General features: G+C 33.4%; 3 protein-coding genes across 4 annotated transcripts; all 3 read right to left on the bottom strand.

Moving 5' to 3' along the window:
• Positions 1–703: 703 nt before the first annotated feature.
• LOC129297085 (E3 ubiquitin-protein ligase SINAT5-like) lies at positions 704–5,600 on the bottom strand. The gene is made up of 3 exons (XM_054935452.1): positions 4,988–5,600; positions 2,458–2,844; positions 704–1,364 (listed from the first exon to the last, which is right to left on the bottom strand). Exons 1-3 carry the CDS (start codon positions 5,276–5,278, stop codon positions 1,002–1,004), a joined length of 1,041 nt encoding a protein of 346 aa, XP_054791427.1. The 5' UTR covers positions 5,279–5,600; the 3' UTR covers positions 704–1,001.
• Positions 5,601–10,862: 5,262 nt separating this feature from the next.
• On the bottom strand, positions 10,863–16,717 carry LOC129297082 (CLP protease regulatory subunit CLPX1, mitochondrial-like). 2 transcript variants are annotated; one of them, XM_054935450.1, is made up of 15 exons: positions 15,920–16,717; positions 15,283–15,344; positions 15,010–15,110; positions 14,568–14,651; positions 14,048–14,094; positions 13,873–13,947; positions 13,696–13,773; positions 13,514–13,570; positions 13,171–13,241; positions 12,986–13,085; positions 12,772–12,876; positions 12,510–12,572; positions 12,185–12,307; positions 11,692–11,829; positions 10,863–11,220 (listed from the first exon to the last, which is right to left on the bottom strand). In XM_054935450.1, the coding sequence occupies exons 1-15, from the start codon at positions 16,442–16,444 to the stop codon at positions 11,215–11,217; spliced, it is 1,635 nt and encodes a 544-aa protein (XP_054791425.1). In that variant the 5' UTR covers positions 16,445–16,717; the 3' UTR covers positions 10,863–11,214. The 2 variants fall into 2 exon arrangements, with proteins under 2 accessions (XP_054791425.1, XP_054791424.1); XM_054935449.1 differs by having other exon boundaries at positions 10,863–11,230; positions 15,920–16,713.
• Positions 16,718–19,756: 3,039 nt separating this feature from the next.
• Positions 19,757–23,556, bottom strand: LOC129297083 (protein DEFECTIVE IN MERISTEM SILENCING 3-like). Its single transcript, XM_054935451.1, is given in 7 exon segments — positions 19,757–19,887; positions 19,890–19,999; positions 20,531–20,851; positions 20,951–21,142; positions 21,345–21,582; positions 22,016–22,130; positions 23,520–23,556. Coding segments are annotated over 7 exon segments (1,128 nt in total). The 5' UTR covers positions 23,541–23,556.
• Between the last annotated feature and the right edge of the window lie 4,319 nt (positions 23,557–27,875).

Genomic DNA, 27,875 nt, shown 5'->3' with positions numbered 1-27,875 from the left:
TTTTTTTTGGGTACAACATCAACAACCTACTTTAGGCACGAAAGAGTGACGATTGATCCTGGCGTGATGAGCACTCGGTTTGACAGATTTGTGTTCAAGAAAGTCACGAGGTGGGCCTTAGCCAATAGGATGACCAAAAGCCTAAACAAGCAGAAAGCTGGATGGCCATAAAAATGAACTTTGTAGTGATCTGATAGGAGTATGGCTCCTGCAAAAGCAAATTTCGTCACGACTAAATGCTGACACGATTGCCAATATAAAATTCACCGAGGTGATAAGATCATCGAATGCAATACACAGCGCAAACACGAGTCTAGTATTGTTAACGTCGGATTGGATAAATACGGTGTTCTTGGTTTGCACATTGCTTGAAACATGCGATAAGTTATGGCGATCAACGGTCAACTTATCCTCTCTGTTCCGTTCCTTGGTATTCCTTGCTTAGGTAAGTTACGCGTGTGAGCTGAAGCCAAGCCGAGAATTCGGGTGATGCAGAGGACAGAAGTGACACCGAAGGTGCTCAGGTATTGACTTGAGTGTGCAACCCAGATGCGTCGATGGAGAAGTGAAATTTATCTCTCTTTGTTGAATTGGAAGATCATCGATCTATATTCACATCATATTTTCCTGTGCGCAATTCGAGGAGTTGGAAAAGATTATAACGTGCCCGATTCACAGTACCAAAATATGATTGCAGGAAACATGAAAAGTCAATGGCACAAGTATTTGTTTTTTATGGCCAAAATTGTGATACTTACTTTTCTTCAAACAAGCATCATACAAAGAAGCAACCAATCAAATAATAAAAGTCTTCAATACAAGAAAATACAAGAGACGATTTCTGATTCCCAGTATCAAATCTGACAATTTGATAATTCCCACCAAGAACTTGTAGAGGAAGAATGTGTTTTATCACACGACATGAAAAAGCTGAGGAATTCAAGGCAGCCCCAGTGCCGTCATCTATTGCAAGATACAGAAGAGTCTCAAACTCAGCGTCATCAGCTACAAAGATTTGGTATGCACACCCCAGCATCCGGATTTTGTTGTTCTTTCCATATTCTACCAGTAACTCTAAGCTTAAGCTCCTTCCTGTCCCCACCAGAGAAAAAAAGGGCCATATTTCGTTGGATGATAAGACCGTCATGGCTGTCCCTGACTTTACGATGGCTATCCCGGATACTTCTCGGAGTGCCCTCCCAGATCAGTTTCCTGCCATTTGCCCCAACTTCTAGGCTATAGCTATAGTTTCGAGCCTCATTCTCATCTCCCATGAATCGAAGGAATGCCATGTAAACAGGGGCCATGCCAAGTTGGAAAGCTTCAAAATGAAGGCAGAAGTATTGCCCAAAACAATGAAATACCTACCAGAGAATAAGAAGAAATAAGCAAACTTACGAACCAGGCAGTAAGAAGTACACACATACTAAGAGGATTATATGTTGCTCTTGAGTGGAACAGCGGGCCAAAATAAACTTCCTCAGTAATTATTCCTCAACGGAAACAAGGAAATTTGTTTACCTCAGCCCTTGGACCTTTTATGGGTCCGCTAAACAAAACTAATTCACTAAAACATTCACACTCTGGCAGTTCAACTCGGAAAGACAGGAAAATAATAGGAAGCTCGGGCTTTTATATCACAGAAATAAGAAACAAATGTTTGTATCTGTCAGTCCTACAAAACTCCTTGAGCTGATAGAAGTATAACCCAGCTCCCCACACCAATTAAAACCTTACGCTATGCAAAATGAATAAGGAAAAGGTTACTTGTTTCCAGAGGCCAGAACCTCGAGAGTTTCAAATGATCCACACCCTCCACTAACAAAACAAGCTTACCTACAAGGGCACAGATCCTCTGAGTTGTGTTTGTCTTGGGAGACATGCCATAATAGGAGGCATTGATGCATCTTTATAAACGTCAGGGATTAGAAATGAAAATGACCGCTCAACAAGCCTGATATTGGCGAGTTAAAATTCTACTTTCTGAATGCAAAAGAGCCTCACCATGATTCTCTTTTTTCAACCATCTCAAGTAGAACAGGGCAAGGGTTAAAATGATTGAAAAGAGAAAAGCATGGTCAGATTGATGCATCAGGAGAATCTGAATGCACCATTTTCAAGCCTTGTTGGGCATTCATTTCATTTTCCATCTCCATTATTCATGAAACCACCTCCCAAGAAAAGGAAAACAGATCAAAGGTCCCTTGGTCATGAGAAGCATTATAACAGCTTTCACCATTGCACAAACTTCTTCAAAAAATCTGGTCTCCCCGCCCATAACTTACTCCAGTGGCAGTGAAGATTGATAAGCAATTGACAGTGTATGCCAGAAGTTGTATCCCCAAAGAATATTGAGTGTTCCATGAAGCAAAGAAAATAGATTTAAACAAAAATGATGTTCCCTGCCTTTTTTTCCCCACAAACCTCTAACATGAAAGGGGGGGGGGGGAAGCTTACCGTGAGCATCCAAGTTGCATTCTCTACTTCACGGGGATTTGACTTCACATAACGATGGTTGAATGTGCATCCTGTGTGCATGTCCACCTTATGATCATCCCTCAGATGTGCAACGAGGAAAGGGATGTCCCCAACAACTGAACACTCTGATCCAGCATAAGGACAATTGTATGGTCTAAAATTGCACACTGCCTCATGCTTGAGCTTGCTGTAGTATGGAAAGATTTCTGGACATCCATTGAAATAGTATTTGCATGGTAACTCGAGTGATTCAGCTACCTTCTCCAGAGCCAAACATCTGATATCTCCGAGCTCTTGTCTGCATGTGGGGCATCGGTTGTGCACCCTTGTTTTACATGTTGAACATAGGGTGTGCCCATTGTGACACTGCAAAGAAGCTGGAAATTACATTCTTTTCCTCTTCAACAACCCAAAACATGCATAATACAGACATTTGGGACGGTGGCCACAAACTTGCAGTAAGCATCAATGAGGATAATTAAACAACTGAATAATCAAAAGTTAATATATATATATTCTGCACTTTTTGCCTATTACCATGCTTACTCAAAGTTTAGGAGGGTTACTTGCACAGGACTCTAAGTTCAAGAGGTTACACACAATATCTATTTCTATATATATATATATATATATATTAATCTTCCATCAGTATACCAAAGGATTCACTAATGGCAAGTGACATCAGCACTAGATTAGAAGTTTCAGGGCTCATTGTCAAGATTTGAAGATCAAGACGATCATGTTTAAAGGATGTAAAGTTTAGAGGGATTATTTGCATTTTTGCTAAATTACTTCTTTTCCTTTTGATAAATTGCCTAACTATTTTCTAATAGACAGTGTAAAGCATCAACCAAAACCATTAACTTCTGGTTTCTAATTTAACAAGATGTTAGTATTCGTTGAGATAAAATATTACAAGATCAAGCTGAAGCAGAACCATAGTAACAATGTTATTTCTTTTTCATCTTTTTTCCCTCTAAGAAATGTTACCACAATACACTTCTAGCTAAAGGGCACTTACACTTTGTTGTCAGTTATAATAATGATAGATTCATCATATGTAGAGACTTCTGAAAATGGGCACTGGCACTTCACATCATTATGGTAATGCCAGTTTGCCACCATCTATTACAATAACGATTATTTGTGCACGTAAGAGCAAGCAAAGGTAGGCAAGGTAGCATATGCAAAGTCATACAGCCACATAATGAGATTCAGTTTTAGTTTGAGGTCATTTATGTACCCACGACGTAAAAATTCTGCACTTTCAATACTTTGTTCACAAAATACTGAACAAATCACTTACTTCAACAAGTTAACAGTGCCTTTAACACACACACACACACACACACACACACAGTGTGCAAACTTGCAAATTTGCATTACAATCACACATGATTAAAGCAGCAGAAAATTGAACTGTCCTAGCTAGAGCATGGTATACAGCATGGGCATTGAGCGTGAATGATATTCAATTCACCCAAAAACTTCCACTGGACAATGTGGCATCAATAAATACAGATCAAATCATACATGTCTAGATATCTAATGAAAAATTTAATAAAATTTAAGTGCCTTTTAAGGGCCCCATATCCAACTCCAATTACATACACACACCTTACAATAATCACTTTCAACATCAATATAAAATATCAAATCCACAGCAAGGCGGATCATTCTTTAGAATTCGTTTAGTAAACAGGAACCAACCTAATTGTACATGCTACATTATTATGGGCATTCTATCCCTCTACAGAGCATATCTGAAGCAGTTTTATAAGATAAAAACAAGATAAGCTGCAAGATAAAAACAAGATTTGAACCAAGATTAGCCGCAAGGTAAAAAAAAAATTGACACATTCTGTACTCATTTGATATATAAGATAGCCAAGTTCGTAACTGAATTAAATTTGTGCTCTTGAGTATAATAATTCTTTCATGTCAATACTTTACCTACGGGATCAGAACTTTCAGACATGACACATAGATCATAACTTCATGTTAACTACATCATAAAACAGGGAACGCTTTATTTCAATTTTTTTTTTTAAAAGGGAACCCTTTCCTAAAAAATCAAAACAAAATGCATAAATAAACCAGAAAATCAAACTCTCCTCCAATTCGCTGATATCTAGAACATAGATCACTGGGACAACTGACTAATTTGATATTACGTGCAATTACAAGTGTAATCAGATTATATTTGGCCCTTAACCCCATATAACGGAAATTCGAACTCCAAAACCAAGTCATAGATTTCCCAAATTACAAAGAAGCCTGCCGAGAAAAAGAAAGAAAGAAATGAAGGCATCACGAAACCTACTCAATTCCTGCCCTTATCCACAACACCCCCCACCCCCAAAAAAAAAGAGCCATCCAATTCACAAAAGTCCGAAGAAAGGATCCTGTTATGAAAACGAAACCTCGTATACAGTAACATAAATAATAGATAATACAACGTAGATGAGGCCAAGATAGCGAAAACAAAAGAAAAGGAAAAACGACTGACCTGATGAATTGGTGGGTACATAGAATTGGTGCAGACCGGGCATTCCAGCAACTCGTGGACGCTGGTTGCCGGAGCAATGGCCGTGGGGCCCATATTGGTGGCGCCATTGCGAGGCTTTGCGGATGAAAACTCAGAGTGATGATGAGGGTGAGGATGCATACCATGATGGGGGATCTCCTCCTCATCCATACCATCCGAGGATGACACACACTCAATGTTGTCCAAGTCCATCCAGTCACCGAAACCTCCCACAAGTGATGGATATATGAAATACCCAGTAATCAAAATCATAAATTTCACGAAAATAGATACCTGGGCATTTCCTTTCTGAATCTCCTTCCTCGATTTTCTTCGTTCTCAGCTTTTTTCCAGGAAAAATTGCTAGAAAAAAGAAGAAAAAAATAAGAGGAAGAAGATGGGGATGGTCATGGAGCGGTAAATGGATAAAGGGGTGACTCCGACTAGCCAACCTCCCTTTCTCCGGAAGAACAGCTTCTTTTCTTGTTTGCTAGCTTTTTCTCCCCCTTCGTTACTCTCTACGTTCCCCAAACCGGGTTGCCCGAATAGAGAGAGAGAGAGAGAGAGAGAGAGAGATGGGTAGGAGCGTGGACTTTTTTGGTTTTGCATTTTTGTTTGTGGGGGGAGGGTGGGGTTTGGGGAGAGGAGCGTTAAACTGCGAAAAGTTGATGGCAATTGGTATCCATCCAACGGTAGCCAAATTTCAACTTTCTTTTTCTTATTTAGCGGATATTAAAGTAAAACCATACGGTCTATTTTGTTTGGAGGAATTTGACGGCCTATTATACACGCAAATCATCAATGTATAAATTATTTATTAATTTTTCACTTAATACATAATTTTTTAATATTTTGATAAGTTATGGGAGAAAAAAATTATATTTAAACTTATATTCATAATATATGCTTGTTAAAAATTGAATCAGACAAGTGGATTTTAAATTTAAAAATTAGTCATAAGAAAAGTGGGGTAAAAAACCACTTTTTTTTTTTTTAAAAAAAATCTGGTTTTGTGAATTTAAAATCCATTTGTTTGATTAGAAAAAAGTGTATTGACGGTATAAATTTAGCTATCTATTTTTTTTCTATAACATACATGCATAAATAGGAAAATTGCAATCATTTAGGGCTTGTTTGGGGACTCGGTTTCTCTTCTTCTGCAATCTCCTCCTCCCACCCTTTATTAAATTTAAACAGTACAGATTTTTTCAGATTTAATATTTTTTATTTTTTATACTATATTTTAAAATAAAAAATTATATGAATTTTAATAAATCTATTTATCAGTTTGGATAATCTAGATTTAATATGAATAATATATATTTAATTTATAAAAATTATAAAAAAATTAATATTGAACCTATATTGTTTAAAATATATATGAAAAGTTAATTATAAAATATTTGATATTAAATATGAACCATTTATATTAAATTTGAACTATACAAACAGGTGAAAAAATTTATTAAATTTTTTAAATATATTTAAAAAGTTAATTTATAAAATATTTGATTATAAATATGGATCATTTATATTAAATTTGGATTGTACAAATAGGTGAACAAATTTATTAATTTTTTTATATTAAATATATCTAGAAAGTTAATTTATAAAATATTTGATATTAAATATAAATTATTTATATTAAATCTAGATTGTATAGACATATAAACAAATTTATTAAAAAAATTTAAAATTTATATAATTTTTTATTTTAAAAAATTTAAAATAAAAAAATATTAAATCTAGACTATCCAATAATCTGAATGGTCCAGATTCCACATCTCCTCAACAAAGGTGCGGAGGAGGGCTTCCTTCAGAAGAGGAAAATGACAATCTATTTTGAAACAGTTTTCTATTATCTAGAATGAAAACAAAAACAAAAACAAAAATATGTTTATTGACGTGTTTTTAAAAAGTGTTTTAAAAAAAATATAAAATATTATTTTGCAAAATAGAAAAATAAATTTTTTTAAGTATTTTGAGATTATTGTTCTGAAAAACAAAAAAAATAAATATTTTTATTATTTATTTCTCAAAACATATTTTATAAAACATTAAATTTTATAATAATAAAAAAACAGTTTCAAATAGTCCATAAATTCTTATGCATTATATTATACATGCTCATAAGCACAATAAAATCATGTGTAAATAGTTGTTTGATCTTCAACACTTGCCCATAAATTATTTTGAAATTGAAGTTATGTGTGATTTATCCTTTTATTGTTAGTTAATTTGGTGTTTAATTAGCAAATTAGCTACACATGACCAGGTGTTTTATTCGGATGACTATAACTATGTCATTTACACAAAAACATGAACTCTTGAAGTTTATGAAGTCTTCACTTTGATATGTCATTCTTCTGTTAACAAAAGTGGCATGTGCCCCATGCATTGGGTGCAACCATATAATTAATAGTTAAAATAAATAATAAGATTTAAGTTTAATTTAAGTTATGACTAAAGCTTGTATTTTTCTTAAATTAAAATAATTGCAAAAATAAAAAGGTACGTTTATTCTTGCATATTAATTTAAATTTAAATTAAATATGTAATTGATTAGTGTTATTTGAATGAATTACAAAAATTAATTGCAATTATTATTTCATTTATGGTAAAGGGTTTGATTATTTAAATTAATTCCATTTACACATATTCATACATAGATTATAGGCACACACGGAGACATGTAGTTGAGAGATTTCATTTGTTTTATTGAAAAAATTATATTCTCTTATAAATTATATAATATTTACATATAACGCGTTTAAATTAAAGTTAAATATAATATAGTATTTTTTTATATACACGTGTGATGTATTGCGTGGGATGTTATAATTCCATCACCTTCGCAATTTAAAGCATAAACAGCATATCACCGCTCTCATATGCATGCAGGAAAGATAGAAGTAGTTATCAATAAAGTTGAAAAATTGATTTTAAAATATATCATAGGTCAAAATTAGTTATCAATGCAGTTAAAACTAGTAAGCCACATTCATAAAAAAAGAGAGAGAGAGAGAAAACCACAATAAAATTGTTTCAAATAATAGAACAAAATAAGAGTGAAAAGTATAATTGATATTATTAGAATGACGTTTTTCTATTAACTTTAAAATGAAATAATTTGGGATGCCCATGATATTTTTATGTGGATTTTTGCAATTATAATTCTGTTAAGATGAATTAAATTTAAAGTAGTCTTTAAAATAAATTTGAAAATGATGACAAATTTAATCTAACAGAAAAGACATGAAAAGAATCTAATCTCCTTAGTAGGATGGAATAATATATATATATATATATATTATAAATACATAATCTGATTTTACTTGACCATTTTTGAAATTCTTTCTTTATAGCAAGATCTCTGGACAACTACTAAATTGATTTGTCACCCATAGTGTAGTTGTAGTATTGCTATTACCAGTGGCGAAATCAGGATCCTAAGTTAGGAGAGACAATGATAAAGTTAGGATTCTCGATAAAAGAAAGACATTTTTATCTCTTTCAAATTAATTATTTTTTTTTCTTCTCTCTTTATTCTCTATCCATGTTTTAATTATAGATTCATAAGTGCAGCAAGTTAGTGAAAAACGTTCACTTGATTTACTTTTGAGTTTTAAATTTTTATTATTTATCATGGTTTTTTTTCTAACTAGCCCCTGAGTAGAATTCAAGATGAGAAGTGAGTCTATTTAGTCATATTAGATTTTTTTTATTTTTAAATAATTAATAAATAATATTAGTATTTAAGTATAGTGAAATTGTGGGCTAATAGTTATGATGCTAAATTAAAAATTTAAATAGATCTTGGCTAAAAAATTAAGATTGAAACATGTTTAAATTTTAAAACATGAAAATAAGATGGTGCGAAGTATAATAAGTAAAAAGTGTAAATTATAAAATATAAAAACCTATACTCCCAAACATGTCATTTTTTCTAAGTGAGGTGCCCCTCTCAATTACATGTGGCTCAGCCACTGGCTACTACATAATCTTAACTCCAATGGACACCCATTTATTGATAAATCTATAAGGAATATGAAGATAGGCTTGATAAATTAAATATTATATTATTCGCAATGTTTGTTAATAAGAATAAACATGCATGTTTGTACTTAAAATAAGATGACCACAACGTAGGGATGGTATATATAGGTCACAAAAAAAAACTTTTGACAACAAAGCATTAGTTTTTATCATCTTACCAAATTACTATTATCAATAAGCACCCCAAACACAATGATAAGACTAGATGGAGTGATAGAGAATTGGTAGTAGGACTAGCTGTATTGATATTCCATGTTAAAATTTTCTTCTTATTCATAATTACGATCATTGATCTTTGGCTAGTTTGATATGAATGCAAAAGAAACTGAGAAAGAGGAGTTTAATTTAAAAACAAACAATTAACCTACATCTACAAAATATTGAGAAAAGGCCTTACATGGCAAAGGAGTGCTCCATGATAGTTAGTCCAAGAAATTGCATGAAGCATGTGTTTTTCTCAAGATTTTTAACATAAATAAGAAGTTGAGAAGTTAGGAAAATGAAGAGAATTTTGGGAGTGGGGAAATTACACAAATTTTGCTTAGTATGGAAATTTTTTCACCATTTTTAAAATTGAAATTTAAAATTATGAGTAATTTTGCAAGGTTTTTAAAATTAAAATTAAAATTTATGGGCGAGAAGTTAGGAAGTCAGGACAATGGAAAGACTTTTGGAGACAATGAAATTGCACATAATGAGTTACTTATTATTTTTAAATTTAAAATTTAAAATTATGAATAAACTAAGGGGAAGATAGGATAACAAAAAGAAATTTAGGAGGTAAGATAGTTTTATATTTTTTATATTTAAAAATAAGAGCATGAATGATACGAACAATGGAATACTTTGGATAGCTAATCACATTCAAAATAGTGATCACATGATTAGAAAATTAGATCATGGATGAGGAAGTTATAAAAAAAAAGAATAAAAATAAATTATATTCACCTATTAAAAATAATTCTGTAAATAAAACCCTACATAGATTTACAAAATTAAAATATTTGAAGAAGATGACATTTGTCATTCGTAAAAATTTACTTGTTATTTTTTCGTTATATATATAGATTGGTACTAAATTCTTATAAATGTTAACCACACAAATTTTGGAGTCTGTTCATGGCTAAAGTTCCATGTCTTTTCATCAACGTTCTAAATTGATTGGTAATAAAATTAGAGATAAAACTATATTGTCAACCCCTTTATTTTATTAAATTGTTCCCTTCATTTTTTTAATTCTAATATGATTTCTTAATTTCAGCAAATTTAAAAAATGTAATGCATTTGAGTTCTATTTTCTGACACCATTTTCTGTGCCGTGACTTTTTGATTGGTGTGTTTTCTTTTTGCCGCAGCATGCTTAGATCGACAGTTGATACTGCAAGCAAAGTAAAGGAGAGACTTCCCGCATAAATGATGAAGGTTATTGGTCCTATTGACCACTTTCTCCAGAGAGCACGTGGCCATGACATACCAAATTCCAATTTCAACAATGGGGGGACCATCATCATAGTCTAGTAGGAAAGATCAAGTGTTGTGAATTTTGTAAAATTATAAATTTGATCAATTTGATCGGAAAATTGTCATAATTTCAAATTGTCTCCAGTATTTTTTTTTTAAATAAATTGAATGCGGGCTTCTAATCCTCAAAATTGTTGAGCTTAATTGGTAATTGCTGAATTGGATTATTCTGCAGGTTGGGTGGTGTACTGTGCGGTGCTAGAGGTTGCAGAGAAGAAATATATGGAAATAAAAACCCACGATGACATTTCAATTTCAAGAATACATTGTTTGGACAAGCTTGATGAATGATGTCGCCTTCAGATATAAATAGTAAAACAATGATAAGTTCGTTATACATGGAGACTTGTCAAAATAGACACTTACACTTTACACTTTACATCATTATGGTAATGCCTGTATGCCATCATCTATTCCATGACATTACAATAATAACACGTGAACGCAAGAGCAAGCAAAGACAGGCATGATGAGATTTTGAGTTTGAGTTGAAGGGCATTCCTGTACCCACAGCGTCAAAATCCTCCACTTTTCAAGTTAATATTGCTCCAACAAGGGATACAGCAGAAGCTTCAAGGCATGTTACATGCTGGCAATAACGGAAGGAAGTTCTGCCTCTCCATTGTCTCCATCTAAACCTGCCATGGCCTGTTACACGTATGCAGAAGCAAGAATAAAGGAACAACGAAGCATTTATGCATTTATTATCAAGGCATATACGCACATTAAGACCATAATGGAAGGACCAATTCAATATAAATCTAAAATCTCATGCCGTACTCAACAATTCCCGCATGACCATGTTCTAACTTCTAACCCGATCATAATTCTCAATGATTAATGCCACAGTTTGTTGAGTTCAAAACAAACACACACTATATTACATTGGGGGATAAGGAAAAGTAAGTTTTACTATTACCATGTTCTAATTTACAAATAGCACCATTTACATGCACCAGTATGCTGTTTTCCCCCCTCCTGGGGTGGGGGAATTACCGTTGTGCATGCGTTGAATGTTCATTGTGAAGCAAATTGTTAGGGATCATTTGAGGAGAAATTACATGGTTTCAAAAAATTCCAACATTTTTGGCACCCCAAATAATGCATACCTCTGGATTATCTGTGTGTTCTGAAAGATACCGATCCAATGCACCTTTACCGTAGAGGATTTTGGCTCCACTTCCAACAGCCTCTTCATCAACAACAACAGCATCTATAACCCCATCACCTGTTCTGCTATCCGGAATCTGCACAAACATTCAGCAGGAAAGAAAAAAACACATAGATTCAAAATCCTTTTTCGCCAAACAGAGATTCATAATCTAAATGAAAGTTCCTGATTCAATTCAACCCTGTACGGCAAACTGCCAAATTATTACATTTAGAGAATCATTACTTCTGGCTCCTCGTCAAACCTTTTTGGTAACAGATTAAACACTACAAGACAAATAAAGGGTAAGAAAAGAGTGCGACTGATGCTTTTCCAAAAAGTTTACCCATTGTGGCAAGTTTATTATCAAGTTGTCAATAATATCCACCCCCCACAGTCCACAGGACGCGAAGATTAAGGTATTATTTAAAATTAAAATCAACATGGTATACCTCATACATGGCATCTACTAATACTATCTCCAATATTGACCGCAAGCCTCGAGCACCAGTATTTTTTGATATTGCTTTTCTGGAAATTGATCTTAGGGCATTTTCTGTGAAATGCAGTTTTACCTGGAAAACAAATAGGAATATTCAGCTGAAGAGATTTTACAAACATTAAATCTTTTTAAATGAGAAATCAATTACCCCATCCATAAAACAAACATGAACAAGCAAGAAAGATCCTTGATATAATTATAAACAAAAGAATATGCAGATAGGGCTTGTGTTTTCAATATCATCCACAGATGAGAGAAGGCTCACAAAAACTTACGCCATTCATTTGGAACATCTTCTTGTATTGCTTCCCAAGGGCATTTTTTGGCTTTGTGAGGACCTATAGAGCATATTACAACTGCAATTAGAGACATACAGATAATGACACAAAGGGGGAAATTTAAAATATTGAAAAAAATTCACTTTTAAGAATATAATTTAAGCAAATAATGTCGTTAACTTCTGGAAATCAGAAGAGATTTACAGGTACATCTGTATAGACAGCCTTGAGTAACATGAGTGACTTGGATATAACTTACCTGAATGAGTTGATTTTCTGTCAAAGATGACAAGCTGACAAGAACAGGAAATCTCCCGACAAATTCAGGAATTAAACCATAGGCAATAAGATCACTACTTTCAACCTGCCAAAGACAAGAATTTCAATCATGCAAACATCTGACTTGTTGAAGTTAGTGGTAGTAAAAACTAAGAACCATTGAACGATGTGTCATATACATGATGTTAACTTACCGTTTCCAATAATGACGATGCAACAGCGGCATCAGTGACACCACCTATTCTCATATTTGCACGTACAGGTGCCCCAAATCCAATAGAAGAATCTCGGCGCCTGCAGGGAACTAAAAGGAGGCTTCACACTTCATTTTATTCTCACTGTAGGTATAAAACTAATTAATTTTCAGGGTTTGTGCTACCTTTCTGAGACTGTTTTCTCTAAGTCTACAAAGGCTCCTCCGCAGATGAAAAGTATATTCTTTGTATCAATCTGTGAAGGAAACAAGACGAGTCAACAATTGTTCATGAGTTGAAGACACTTCAATGCGAGATAACTGCAGAATTAAAATCACAAGCACATACACAAACTGGGGCGAAAATGATAGATAAAAAAAAAAAAAAATTTGTCAAGCACTGAACTCATATATATATCAAAATGACTGCAGACGTGTACCGGGTGCCATAAACATACCTAATAATCTCTACAAGTGTATAAATAAAGAAAAAATATAATGGCAAGAACAAAGGGTAACGCCCATGTACCTGGATATTGTCAACTCTGGGATGCTTTCGAGCTCCCTTCTCAGGAATATTGACAACCTTGATCATAAAGGTTGCAATAGATCAGTATACAATAAATTCAACTGACATGTAAAAAGAAAAAAACAGAAAAGAAAAGGAAAGAATATGACTGAAATTTTCCAAATCCGTGAGAATGCACTTACTGTTCCCTCAAGTATTTTCAATAAAGCCTGCTGAACACCTTCCCCAGAGACATCTCTACTGATATTAATGCTCTCAGCCTAGAAAATAGACAATTGAAGAAGGGAAAACAACAGAAGAAAGTGGTTCGAATTAATCAGAGAAAAGGAAAATGAGGGCAAGACAAGACATGCTGGAACCTTTCTAGTAATCTTGTCAACTTCATCAATGTAAACAATGCCCTGTTGAGCAGCTTCCACATTGTAGTCAGCAACCTGAAAAAAAATTGCTATAATGTTACTGCCATCCATAATATGGAAATGCAATAAAAAAGCAAGCATGCTGTATTTAAATAATGAAGGTCAGAATATTTACCATAAGGAGCTTGCTTAAAATGGACTCGACATCTTCCCCCACATATCCTGCCTGCACCAATGAAAAATAATGTCCATACAACTACATGAACAAAATAGCATGGCAGCCAATTGACAAAGAGAAAAGGAAATAGAATTTATGACCAGAGAAATAAATGTTAACACAACCAATTTACTGTCAGGGCTTTTTGCATTTGATGAGACTTGCTGTTTCTGACAAATATCTCATGTTATAACAACTTGTTCGTATTTATTATGTGCATGATTTTTTTGTACATGATACTATGGGATCACATAAATATGTGCATAATCTTTTTGTTGGAAAGTAAAGTTAAAGCAATTCTCACCCTCTGCTCAATTCACAAAAGGGGAAGAGTGCTAAAAGGTCCATAACGTGTTACGTGCTTCTTTTATAGTCAATCATTAAAAACCTTCACAAGCAGACAGAAAATACTTTCTCTCTCTGTCTGTCTTTGAAGGGATCATAAATTATTATAAAATAGAAGTGAAGAATCACTAACTTGCCTGAGTTATTGTAGTAGCATCAGCAATCACAAAGGGAACATTTACAAACCGGGCCAAAGTTTTGGCAAGTAACGTCTTCCCTGTCCTTGAAATGGAGCAGATAAACTAGTTAGACTAGTAGCCAGAAGTAACAAGACATTCATGATTAACGAAAGAAAAGAAGATTGAAAACTAAAGGGCTTTTAGCTTTGTTATCTCTTAAATCTCTAACTTGAAAGGTGATACATTGACAGTGCAATTTAAAACTAAAGGGGTCAAAACAACTCATTCATACAAGAATGTCACTGGACAATTGAGAAACCGACTGAGAAGCTTTTTCATCTCTTCTGAATTGAAGCATGACTGCTTTAACATTCTATTATATGTTGAGAAATATAATCCGGAACTACAATTATATATACACTTAACGTTAACTAAGGAAAGTAACATTTGAATTACCTGAACCTGTTGGCCCCATTAGAAGAATATTGCTTTTCTCAAGTTCAACTTTTTCTTCGTCAACAGCATCAGCCTTTTTAGTACTTGAATCTCCTGCAGGCCTAACATTGCAAATAGTAACAAGAGCAAGTCAAAAACAATTCCTGCATGTTATCAACAAGGCTAAAAAAGAAAAAAGATTATTGTTTAACATCTCGCCCAAGACTGCATGTGAAAGAAGAACGAATGGGAAAATTTGAAAGAAAGAGTAGGGCAGTGAAATAATATACTAACTGCTTTTGAGAAGATTCATGATAAATTCTCTTGTAGTGGTTATAAACGGCCACAGAAAGTACCTGCATTTGAAATATATAAATATATATGTAATTAAGAAAAATAAATTCCGGGAAAAAGAGTTCATCGTCCCGTTTATATCAACATTATAGATGAACCATCCCCAAGGGAAAATACTGACAGAAATTTATATCAGAATCGGACATAAAATGCAACATTCATTGGTCATCCAAATTAACATCCTCCAAAACTATCACATAGTCAACCAGATGTTGCCCCACACGGTCATTTCTAGCTGACATAGTATAGCCACTTTCTATGTAACTAACAGTAACTCCACTAACGTCACGTGAATAATAATCAAATATCACTAATAGCTGAAACTCTCAAGCACAAAAGCAAAACCTACATGCAACTAAACTATTCAAAATGGCAGAATACTAATTGCTAAAAGCACCGACACCGATATCGGATACGTGATAGAAGCCACGACGACATAGACAAAGTATGCATTATTTCAATATAGCTTTGGAGAATTGTGTTGTATCTAATACGTCTGTGTCCAACACAAACGGATCCCAGTATGGCTTGCATCGTAGACTACATGAAGGTTGAAACAGAACGAGGAAAGAGTCACCTTCTTGGCCGTCTCCTGCCCAATTACAAATTTATCGAGTCCTTCGCAAATTTTCTTTGGCGTCGGAACATTACTCCCCAAATTGGAGCCACCAGAGAACTCATCCTTAGAATTCGGACCAGAATCACCTCCTGAACCGAGACTCTCACCGCCATCGCCGTCGCCACGAGCCTCATTGAAGTTCGAGTTGCCCATCCTAATATTGACCCCATCCCCAGACCACAGCACCGGTGGCTCTCCATTGGAGCTGACAGTAAAATAAGACCTGCAACTCCATTTCTCACTCGCTTTTCTAAAGATTCGAGTGCCGTTTTCTACAAAGTCTCCCACGAGCGAGACGGCCTTGGACGAAGTGAAGTCATCAGGAGTGATCATGAAGTGTTCGTTCCACTTTGTTCGGTGCGTAAAGTGAGAATTGACAATGCGACTAGCATGCATATGGTTGAATACAACGTATCTGAATTTAGAGGCCGTTCCCTTGCAAAGTTTGGGTCTAAGCATGGCAGCCATGTGAGAGGCGAGCATTCGGCGAAGTTTAGCCGGAATTAAGCTTAAGAGGGAAAAATAAATGAAAAGCGCGCGAAAAAATCTCTGCCCTGTCGTAAGTCCGCGACACAGAGTCTCATGGATAAAAGCAGGACATTTAGGAGAAGGCAATAGATTAGACTTCAAGAAGACAAAGATGGGAAAATATCGAAAAAAGTCTTAACGCAAGAACAAGAATATCTAAATTTATCAAGCAAAAAAAAAAAAAAAAAGAACAAGAATATCTAAATCGCAGCAGGGAACATCAGATTGCCTGGAATCCGCGACACTGAAACTCATTTTTCCTCCAGAAGACAGTGGTAATCTTATCCCAACGAGTACGGTACAAATTTAATTTGACCAGTTGATATTTTATTTTTTATTTTTAATTAAAATATTACATACCATCAATCAAAAATTACTCATTTAATAATTAGAAGATTATTGGATAAACTGGCCATTGACGGAAAAAAAAAAAAACCTTGTACCTAAAAAAATGTAAATCAAATTTTGAAAATTTACAAGTACGGTCGGTTTATATTGTTATATAGAGAATTTATTATTAATATATAAAAAGTTTATTTATTATAAATTTATTATTAATATATAACAGTATATCCTTGACAAATGCTCTCTCCATCTGAAAATATAAGGCATTATTTTAGAAGTTGAATGTTAAAAAATATAAAATATTTTTAAACTTTCGAGGTATAATCATTATCTTTTTTTTTTCAAAAATATCTCTATTGATAATGACTTTATATTTATTATAAGATATTTAATAAGGGTAAATATAGAAAGATAGAGTTAGTTGAAAAGTAAGTAATTACTTTATTGAGATAAAATTTAATTAAAAATATTTTATATTTTTAAACAAAAGAAATATAATAAACCAATCATGATACAAAATATAATGAATGTTAGGCTATTTACTTAGTTTAATTCTATAACATAATAATAAATGCAAAAGCTCAGTTATTATTTTCATTCTATTCATCTATTGTATAGATTTCTATCAAATTAAAATAAATAATATAACAAAACAATACATTCAGGCCAAAAAACAAAACAAAACAATACAACTATAATTCAGATTGCCCAATTTCAATTTTCCGGAATCCTTCTAATTTCAGTCATCTGTGGGCTAACATTTCATATATTTTTCTGAAAATTGATTCTCACTATTTCATAAAATATTAAAAAATAATAATAAAATCTCTTTAAAATATATAAATGATAATTTAATCCTTCAAAATATCATAATCTCTTTAAAATCTTAAATAATTTTTTATCATTATTAAATTTATATAAATTACTAAATTACCTTTATTGAAAACAAATCATTCATAAATTTTATTTTAATATTCACAAATTTTTTTTATATTTACAATAATATAATAATAAATTACAATTTCACATGTTAAATTCTTTATTTGCCATTATATTAGTGTGAATATGAAAAAAAGAATTGTGAATATTTTAATAAAATTTATGAATCATTTATTTTCAACAAATTTAATTTAATAATTAATATAAATTTATTAATAACAAAAAAATATCTAAAAATTTTAAGAGAATTATAATATTTTGAGAGATCAAATTATCATTTGTATATTTCAGAAGGATTTTATTACCATTTTTTCTAAAATATTCTCCAGGTCTAAACTTTTTTTGGTCGATTATTTCTATTTTTTTTTTCTCTTTGCCACGAATCTATTGTAATATCACACACATTTTTTTATAAAAAAAAATTAAATGACTTAGACTTCGACAACTTATCAAAATCAAAATGTGCATCTAAATCCAAAAACGCTTAATAAGCACTTACGTTCTAGTTTATACTAGGTTGACAAATTTTGATTAATTTTCGCAGTACTCATCTGTCAATAGAATCGGGCTAATTTTTAAATATATATATTTTTTACAACGACTGAAACGGTGACACAAGACGAGTATCTCATCGCAGCGCCCCCCACTTAGTTGTGCATGAGCCTAAATAACACCCCCAAAAAAATCCTGCCGTCAAGCTTATCCACACTCCACTCCACAAGTTAATAATGAATGGCTGCAATGAATTTTGCTAAATTTGAGGCATAAGCTCACTACAGACCCGCGCTGCCACATAGAGGCTCCATCACTCATCACTCCATGGCGAGCTTCTTCATCGTTTAGATGAGTTTAGCGGGAGTGGTCTGAACCTGATAATTATAGGGAAGTCAAAAAATGAGAAGATATAATAAAATAGAATTTTAGAATAATATAAATTTTAATTCTTAATTTTTTTTTAAATTCTCGATTCCATCCTTAAATTTTGTCTCAAACAAATCAATCTCTATAATTATTTAATTCAATAAGTTACAATAACTGAGTTATAATAAATTAAATTGATGATTAAATACATATTAGAACACAAAAATTATGTTTTTCTTAAAAAATTCAAACATTAGAACAAGTTGATTACGAAAGTAGAACTCATAGGAGGATTCGATGCCCTCGAAAGAGAGAGAGAGAGAGAGACAGACAGACAGAAAGCATATTTTAAAACAACAACAGAAAGCATATTTTAAAGCAGCAGCGGCAAAGGAAGAAGTGCAAGCGTGAAAAAAACTTTCCAAACACTTCACACATCAATTGGGGCCGTTCCACTTTCTTTTTTTAAAAAAAAAAAACAAACACGAGCAGACCCAAACAATAGCCACATTACAATTCCGTCCGCAACACATGCAAAGCTCCCGCATTTGACACGGTTACGTATGCGAACTACAGTGATGCATACTTGAGTGGATGATGTAAAACAAATATGATTTAATTAATTTTTTCCACTTGTCATTGAGTTTCCAGAAAGAGAATCTCATTGATTATCATCAAGAACCGCATAGCGGAGTTGGAACAGCCATGCATTTCAGATTCAGAATACTCATAACTTCACCATTTAGAGACTCTAGTGGATCATTAAAATCCCCATTGCAAAATTTGAAAAGCCAAGCATTTCAAATTCAGGATATGTTGATCACTTAATCAGTAAGATTCTTGTTCATCATTAAAATCCCCATGGTAAGCAATTTAGAGTGCGCTTTAACGAAAAGAAGAAGCAAATCCTGAGGGAAAAGATCTATAGTTGTCCGACTTCTCTCAGAGTAACAGAACATCGAAAAAACACAATCATAACTTCGAAAATAATTAAATATCAACAATTGAGTAAATTTATAATATATTTTATATTCATTTATTCAACTTTTCAACATATAACTTCTCATGCATGACCTAGGATACGGATTCCGATCTTCAGACAAAATAAGCCCTTTCACACACTCAGTTAAGAGGTATCACTGGGGCATTTACCTGAGTTGCATATGATGAACTTTCTGCTAAAAACTTCAGAAACTCATTCTTTTTTTTATTGAAATTGAACTTTGCTGCGTCCAACAAACTCTGTTCCCTTTCATGTCCCGCAGAATCTTGTCCTTCTCCGCTTTCAAATCCTTCATTTGCCTCTCAATTTCATTGTAGTTACCAAGCTCCGCTGGGCTGGGGAACTTGACATCTACATCTTCCCTAACATCATGGAAACAAGCCCCACCCACGACCCAAAAATAAAATAAGAAAAACTAGTGAGTTATGATTATTTTGAACTGGCAACTACTTTAAATAGTTCAATATAACTTTTTGGGGCATGAATATTAAATGAATTCATCCTTCAAGACAAACAACAAAAAAGAGCATTACGAAGCCACAAGAATCAAGCTTAGTCTGGAAGTTAAAAAGAAGAAGAAGAAGAACTGGTTTAAAGAACGGAAAACAATTTCTCGCCAGTAAACACAAAAATCAGATATCAAAGGAAGAACCTACAAGACCAAATTACCATGTCCAACGTCTAACCATTGAGGCTCAATGTTGGCCGACAACAATGGTAGATATATTTTTCAGTATTTAACACCCAGTAATAGAGACGATTCACTGAAATAGTTAGCATTCATCATGGACAGCTCTACTCTTGTCAGCTACAATAATTACCAGAGCCACTGCTCGAACCATAGAAAATATCTGATGTATAAACTAAAATAAATTTCCCATGCATCCCCTTACCTGTTGCCCAAGGAAAATACACCACTAGTCCTAACCATTCCTCCATCTAAAGAAAGAGCTCCGTCACTTATGCAAGGAAGTGCTTGTATCATTTTCGCCCTCGTTTGATATACTTGCAAACGTGAAAAGAGACTATAAAACAAAGTTTCTCTGAGACCATAACCATTGGGAATTACACAAAATAAGTTTGAGCCGTCTATATTTATCATATTTACAGCAAAGCCAAGAAACCCAACTGGACACTCTCCATTGGGTAATCTTGGGTTTAAAATGTCCAGCCTTTTCTGCGGGTCATCAAGCACAAATTTACCAGCGTATGGCCTACAAAAGGGGAAGGGAAATAGTCAAAAACAACAGTATTTTAGGAAATTCAATGATGTCACAAATTAAAGACTAAATACAAAGATCATGAAGTCATGCCTGAGAGATTCCAGACATATCACTGAAAAACGACCATCCAAGGCCATTCCAATTGAGGCACCTAGCCCATGAAGACCAGAACTCTTGTCTATGCAGCCATCATTGTCAAAAATTTCAAGAGCTTTAACTCCTTCATAAGTCTTACAGACAATTGCCAGCATAGTCTCTACTCCTAGATACTCTGAGAAAAGCCTGCATTCCAATTTCCAAGTATAGTAAAGCAATAGCATGCATGCTTACATATTTCATAAGATTCAAGCACTATAAGCAATTCAGAGAATCAAGTTACTTTTCATATTCTTTAAATAAATGCCATTGATTGCAAAGAGACAACAAGTTTTGAATATCCGCATTGTTTTACAAGCCAGAGAGTGAATATGTAGACCAAACATACCTGCTAAGGTTATCATCCTCAACTTTTCCCAGGGTAGCAACAATACCCACAATATCCTTTATCAATGAAAGATTAGATGCTTGAGTCCCGTGATAAGTTTTCAGCTGGCGTAATATACCAGCAGCAGATTTTTTAAGTTGCAATATCTGTTCATTTATTGCCTCCTCACTTGTTGGCTGCAAATTGTCCGCTTTGCAATTCTTGGGCATACTTGATGATTTATATTTCTCAAAAATATCTATTAACATGGTAAACACCACACACAAGAAAATAGCTCTTCATTAACCAAATATATATATATATATATATGGAAAGTTTATTGCAATCCTTTTTTTTAAACAAACAACGCTTGGTAGCCATTTGTGACACTATCATCTTTGTTATGGTACCATGGATGTCAAGATGCTTCCAAGATGCATGCATTTGGTAATCTACTACCCAAAATACCTAAAGCCATCCAACATGCATGGAGACATAGGATGCTACCATTTTGGGTGGCACCTCAAACAAATCCAGATGCCATTGTCATAAAAATTTACCATCTCTAAATCAGTCTGTACACCATTAGAGTGCTCATGATAACTAGCATCTCATCCATTTAGATTACCCAATCCATTATCAGAGTGCCAAGCAAAGATAGAAAACGCCTTCAAAGGTAATTTTGAATGTACCTTGCAAACCAAGAATAGAATCATCTAGTTTAGTTTTTTGAGTATTCAAAAGATTTAGGTTGCCTTCATGGTGCTTAATTTTCATCCCTAACATTTGTAAACCATCTTGAAGTTTCTGCAAGCATTGCATAATGAGTGGTAAGTTTGCATCACCCATCAACACTCAACTAAAATCAAGAGACATGATAGATAGGCATGCTTGTCATAAAGTAAAATGAAGCTAATTGAGAAACAAACAATCATTCAATACAGAAAAAATTTCATTCCAATTGACAGATTCAACAACACAAAATTTTTAAAAAATAAAAATCGCAGCCTGGGAATTTCAGATTATGGACTCTGCCTGTATGAATCCACCATTCAGCTCATTGCCCTGTGCATCTATAGAGGTTTCATTTAAATCCACAGGCAACAAGGCTGACGAAACAGACTGTCCATCAAACTAAATGAATAAGTATATGCTAAGTATCCAGAAAAAGAGAAGCAGAGACACTAAACCATAAATTATTGGACAACGTCCTTTTTTAAAAAAAAAAGTATAATGGGACAATGTCTTGTGTGAACAGGAAGGCTAATTTCTTCCCTGCCCTTTCCTTTCTTTTATTGGATACAGAAGTACGGAGCAATGAAATTTTGCTCTGTTGATTGAAAGACCAGCACCCGTAAATGTAAGGCCACTAGATCAAATTCTATCAGGTCATCTCTGCTGGGTCAATAGAGGAATAATTGAGGTGTTTTGAATAAATTAACTATTAGCAGAGAAAGCTTGCAGAAAGAAAAGAACAGATATTATAGTATATGAAAATATGCACATGTGGCGATGAGAATAGATGATAAATGACAACTAACATACATGTTGTAACTTATAACAGTATGCTACACAACATTAATGCAGCATACAATGCCAACTCATTTTGATGCTGTCAGTGACAAAGTGACCAAAAATCTTTTACGCCTATCAGACATTTTGATGCAACCCAGAACACATGAAATAAACAATTCATCCAAAAATTTATCAAAATAGCTCTCTCGTATAACAAATAGCAGAGCATCACAATATTAGTCTAACGTAAATGACTCTAATTCCTTGATTTGTTATGGGACGCGGGGAACACACATTGAGCATCGAAATACCATTTACATCGGGCATTGTCGAACAAAATTCTTCCAGAAATAGTTCAAAGGACCAAAAACTCGTTTTCGTGTCCCGTAACTCATGAAGTCAACTGAAATTAAAAATAAAAGGATAATAAACAAACGCATAAGAAGAACTGACAATGGAGGCTCTGATTCGAGTAATTGAGGGTTTCGATAATTTCTGACAATGGAGGAAGGGGGATGGATTGTAAAAAGGAATGAGTGACAAATGCAGTAAAAAGAAGACGAAAAATAAAAATTGATCGTTGCGAACTGGACTCCCCCCACGCAAAAGACTGTAGAAGTTCAAAGATACCAAGCAAGAGATATGATAAAGGTGGAGAGGCGCGCAGGGGAAGGAATTAACCTGTCTGCTGGGTTGAAACATTTCATCAAAGTCTGAGTTTGAGGGCTGTTCCTCTGTCGGACTGTCACTCCCTGCAGACCATGCAATTTCACACCCACACACTCAAGTCGCCACTGGCACTATGTTTGATTTGGGGATACAACTCACCGCTTTGCGCCTTTGTTTATTAGTAATTTAGTATTTTGCGGCTAGCGGATGGGAGGATCATGCGATTTTTTAACCGGAACGGAAATCCTGGCGCCGAAAAATGAGCTCGGAAATACTCCTCTCGCAAGAAGATACAACTAAAGGAGAATTGGTAAAAAGGACATGAGTGAAAGAGAAATTATACCTGGAGACCAAATATAACTGAAAGACCAAACTCGTTTTAATGTTAAAAAAAGGATGAGGTGGATGGATCAAAATATCGTTTGTTGTTAGGAGAAAAAAATACAGTAAATTGGAGACGATACATGGCCGTTGACGTGAGTTGCAACTTGAATCTTTCATCTTTTCACATTCAACTGTGTCACCATGATTGTGGGACTCCTCTTTTAAAAACTCTTCTCTAAAACTAATATCTAAGCATCATTGAAATTTTTCGTGCAGCATGGATGGAGATTGAATTAGAGAAACAATTCCTAATCGAAGAACCAAAGAAATGATCAAGGAGAAAAAGTTGAGCGTGGTTGTGATGGCAACTTTCACACTCAAGATCTAAAGATGAAACGAGAAATGCAATAACATCTAGCTCTAGTTTAAGAGAATAGCTTAGACTCAGATGGTCATAAGTAAACCAAATCAAATTGGTCAACTAGAAAAAGAAGTTTCTATTCTGTTGGATACTTGTGGGCATTAAGGGAGGTTCTTCTTGGGTGGATTTCATTGTCTAGACAAGTAAGGGAACATTATTCTCCAAGGTGCTGTGGAGCATTGCAGCGCATAGTGGTCCTTACCCTTTTCTTTATGTCACCGAGCAAAGTACAAAGCTCAGGTTTGTTTTTTGGTTCTTCTCTTAAAGCTTATGCATTTTTTAGTGCCATGCTTATCTAGCATTTTGTCTATCTATAATGAATGAAATTGAGTTTGAAAAATCAAGTGCTCTGTAATTGTTTATGATTGTGAAATGAGCTCCTTGTGGCATGTGTTTAAATCTTCATTGCATATGAGTTGAGTTTTTTTTTTATTTGTGAACAATACTCATCGGTTGTGACCGTGTAAGTATATATATAACATTATCAAAGAAGCTCTTCATAGCATATTTTGACTAATATCTATATAAAACAGGAACAAATGCATGCATTTTAATCAATGTATCAATTTGCTATCATATTCCATGAGTGTATACTACAAATGACCTTTCTAAATGATTGTAGATTCAATTGGAGAGTATATTTGGCAAAGAGCATCATCAGTGGTCTTATCAGGTGCCATATTTGATAAAGAAGTAATTGGGTAGCATAACTTTGAACAGATATTTAAACTTGCTCAATCTGCATCCCTGCTAGGTAACAATGATATGAATCGATGAAACTTTACACTTTCATCATTAAACATTTTTTACTTTCTACTGAACATAGTTAATGTTTGCGTGGATGGTGAATGATATGATATGATCAACTAGGAGTATAGCAAAAAAATAGAGAACAAATGAGTAGCCTTATAATCTTTTCAATAACTCTAGCTTCATCAACTCAAGTTAACTAGTCATCTTTAAAATTGGTCAATTTTGCTTTTACTTCTCCTTTCAATGTGCTTATGGGTGGCTCATGTTTGTCACCAACCTTTTATAGTCATGTGAATTTGTTAGACTCGATGAGCATTTTTACCTTAAAACCCCACTTCTACTTAATAAGTAAACACTCAATTTAATATTGTAGTCCTTTTCTTCCTTAGAATTATAAGTTGGGAATTACTATTCCTTCAAGCTATTGGGAATAATTGTAGTTAATATAATTATTAAAATTTTAAACTAACACTTAAAGTAGTTTCCTGCATAATTCCCTTGTTTAGCAAAACCCGCCACTCCTTGTATTGTATGCTATTTTGGAAACAAGTACAAGGATGCTACAAATATAGAACATGCATTCATGGCCATAGATGCTAGAAAGGATCTGGTTGAGAGGTAAAATAAAATTTGTTTAAAGATGAAAAAAAATAAGTTCAAGTCAAGAAGCTCTTACAAATTCAACCCATGCATGTCATAAATCAAGTGAGCTATAAGGAAATGCTAATTAAGGATTCCCTTAAATGATTAAATGAAATTATGATTGTATTTTGAAGTGTACTCATGATTGTCCCTTTGTTTATTTTTGTATAGGATAGAATGTAATTTAATATGGGCACGATATCATTCTTAACCCCTATGGTGTTTTTTTAATACGAGGTGCCTTATAGTCTTTGTTTATTATTTTGATTTTATTTGACAAAAGATAAATCAAACCTAATGGAATTAATGTTCTTTCATTTAAATTATTATTATTCATTCTCACTCTTCATATTTACTCATTTTGTAAGGCAATTAGTTGTCCTCCATGTTATATCGTTGAATCAGCATCTTTTACAAGTTAATATGGCTTGCTATATGATGTACAATACTTCAAAAAGAAAGAACTTATTGTGAGCGTTCTCATGTTTTTTTTAAATAGGATTGGATGTAATTTAACATGAACATGATGTTGTTCTTACCCACATAATATTTTTTTTATTTGAGATGCCTTATGATCTTTGTTTATCATATCAGTTAGTTTACTTGAGATAATGATACATCTAAACTAATTGAATTATTGTTGTTTCTTTCATATTTTTATTGTTCATGGTCCCCTTAGATATTTACTTGTTTTTCATTGAAAATTTAGTTATCATTTAGGTAAAGTTGTTGAATCATCACTTGTCAGTGTGACAATTACATGTATTATCTTATATATTACATGTAGATCCAATACACAAAGAGTATGGCACTGTCAACAACTCTATAGTTACATCAAAACGACAACTAATTATATGTAAATCAATATGAGAGAAGAATTTGCAAGCATGCCTGAGGAATAATTTGCATGCATTTCTAGCATATTACATGTAAATCAAACACACAGAGAGCATGTCTACGTTAATGCCCCATAATTACATGAAATGACTACAGATTATGTGTAAATTAATTTGTGAGAAACTCGCAAGTATGATTGAAGAATGATTTACATATAATCTCTAGCGAATTATATGCAAACCGAACATATAGAAAGCATGCCTTTATCAGTGCCTTAGAATTACATGAAAACAACTACGGATTACATGTAGATTAATATGTGAAGAAACTCATAAGCATGATTGAGAAATAATTTATATGTAATCTCTAGCAATTACATGTATGTCAAACACATGGAGACCATGACCCTGTCAATGTTGCAAAATTACATTAAAACGAGTATGAATTACATATAAATCTTGTTGTTATAACACAAGCCATGACTCTTGTAACCTAGGCTAAAAGTATTGCACCTTAATCCATAACACGTGCATCTTAAACTAGAAGCCATGTACCTTAAGCATCTCTCTTACACCTAAGTTAGAAAATCCTCGCACTTTAAGCCATAACAAGTACATCCTAAGTCAAAATCCTTGCACCAAAGCCAAAAGCCTTACACCTAAAGCCATATCGCTTGCACCCTGAGCCATATTCTTGCACATTAAGCTAGAAGTCTTACACCTAAGTCAAAGCCTTTACACCTCAAGTCAAATCTTTGCACCTTCTAGCTGTAGCGTTTGTGTGTAATTAAAGGGTGTTTGAAACTCATATTTCTGTATACTTTATAACTTTTATTTAATCTTATTTAAATATTGTTTATTATTTTTATGATAAAAATTTAAGATCCCATTTAAAAAAGTTTAAGTATCATGAAATTTTAATTAATCGATTAATTTGAGTTTTAAACTTGTTGAGGAAATAATAAATAATAAATGGTTTAGATTGATTTGTTTTGTGGAAAAAATTATTTTCTTACAATAAACATAAACAAATAAATTTAAATTGTTAAAGTTCCAAATGCACATGTTATAACTAAAAAAATTAAATAAATAAACTCAATTTTATAGAAAAAATTAACAACAATATCCAGACAGTTATGAGTGCTTACTGCTTAGCATTTTTTTCTCTCGTGGTCTCCGCATTTTCCCTTCTTTTAGAATCATTTTCTTTTTGTTGAAAAAAGCATATTTTTCTAGTACGATTTTGGGCCATTTGTATATGGGTCTCTTTTTAAATTTTGGACATTTCTTAGGTGACAAGACATACGAAATATCACCTCATTTTTGTGTGTTTTGTACAAGATCATTAATCTCTCCCAAAAAAGAACACGAACAAACAACGAAAGTAGAAGT

Source organism: Prosopis cineraria, unplaced genomic scaffold, assembly GCF_029017545.1.
Source record: "Prosopis cineraria cultivar Desert tree isolate PC_DT_omini unplaced genomic scaffold, ASM2901754v1 PC433, whole genome shotgun sequence".
Lineage (NCBI taxonomy): Eukaryota > Viridiplantae > Streptophyta > Magnoliopsida > Fabales > Fabaceae > Prosopis > Prosopis cineraria.
The sequence above is the reverse complement of the archived record's forward strand: the minus strand, read 5'-3'. Positions and strand labels throughout refer to the sequence as shown.

Coding starts and splice junctions, on each gene's coding strand:
- LOC129297085 (XM_054935452.1), bottom strand. CDS start 5,278: ATGATTTTGATTACTGGGTATTTCATATATCCATCACTTGTGGGAGGT. Junction 2,845..4,987: donor TGTACCCACCAATTCATCAG/GTCAGTCGTTTT, acceptor GCTTCTTTGCAG/TGTCACAATGGGCACACCCT. Junction 1,365..2,457: donor ATGCAACTTGGATGCTCACG/GTAAGCTTCCCC, acceptor ATTCTCTGGTAG/GTATTTCATTGTTTTGGGCA.
- LOC129297082 (XM_054935449.1), bottom strand. CDS start 16,444: ATGCTCGCCTCTCACATGGCTGCCATGCTTAGACCCAAACTTTGCAAG. Junction 14,652..15,009: donor AATGGGGCCAACAGGTTCAG/GTAATTCAAATG, acceptor TTTCAAGGACAG/GGAAGACGTTACTTGCCAAA. Junction 12,877..12,985: donor CATCGTCATTATTGGAAACG/GTAAGTTAACAT, acceptor TGTCTTTGGCAG/GTTGAAAGTAGTGATCTTAT.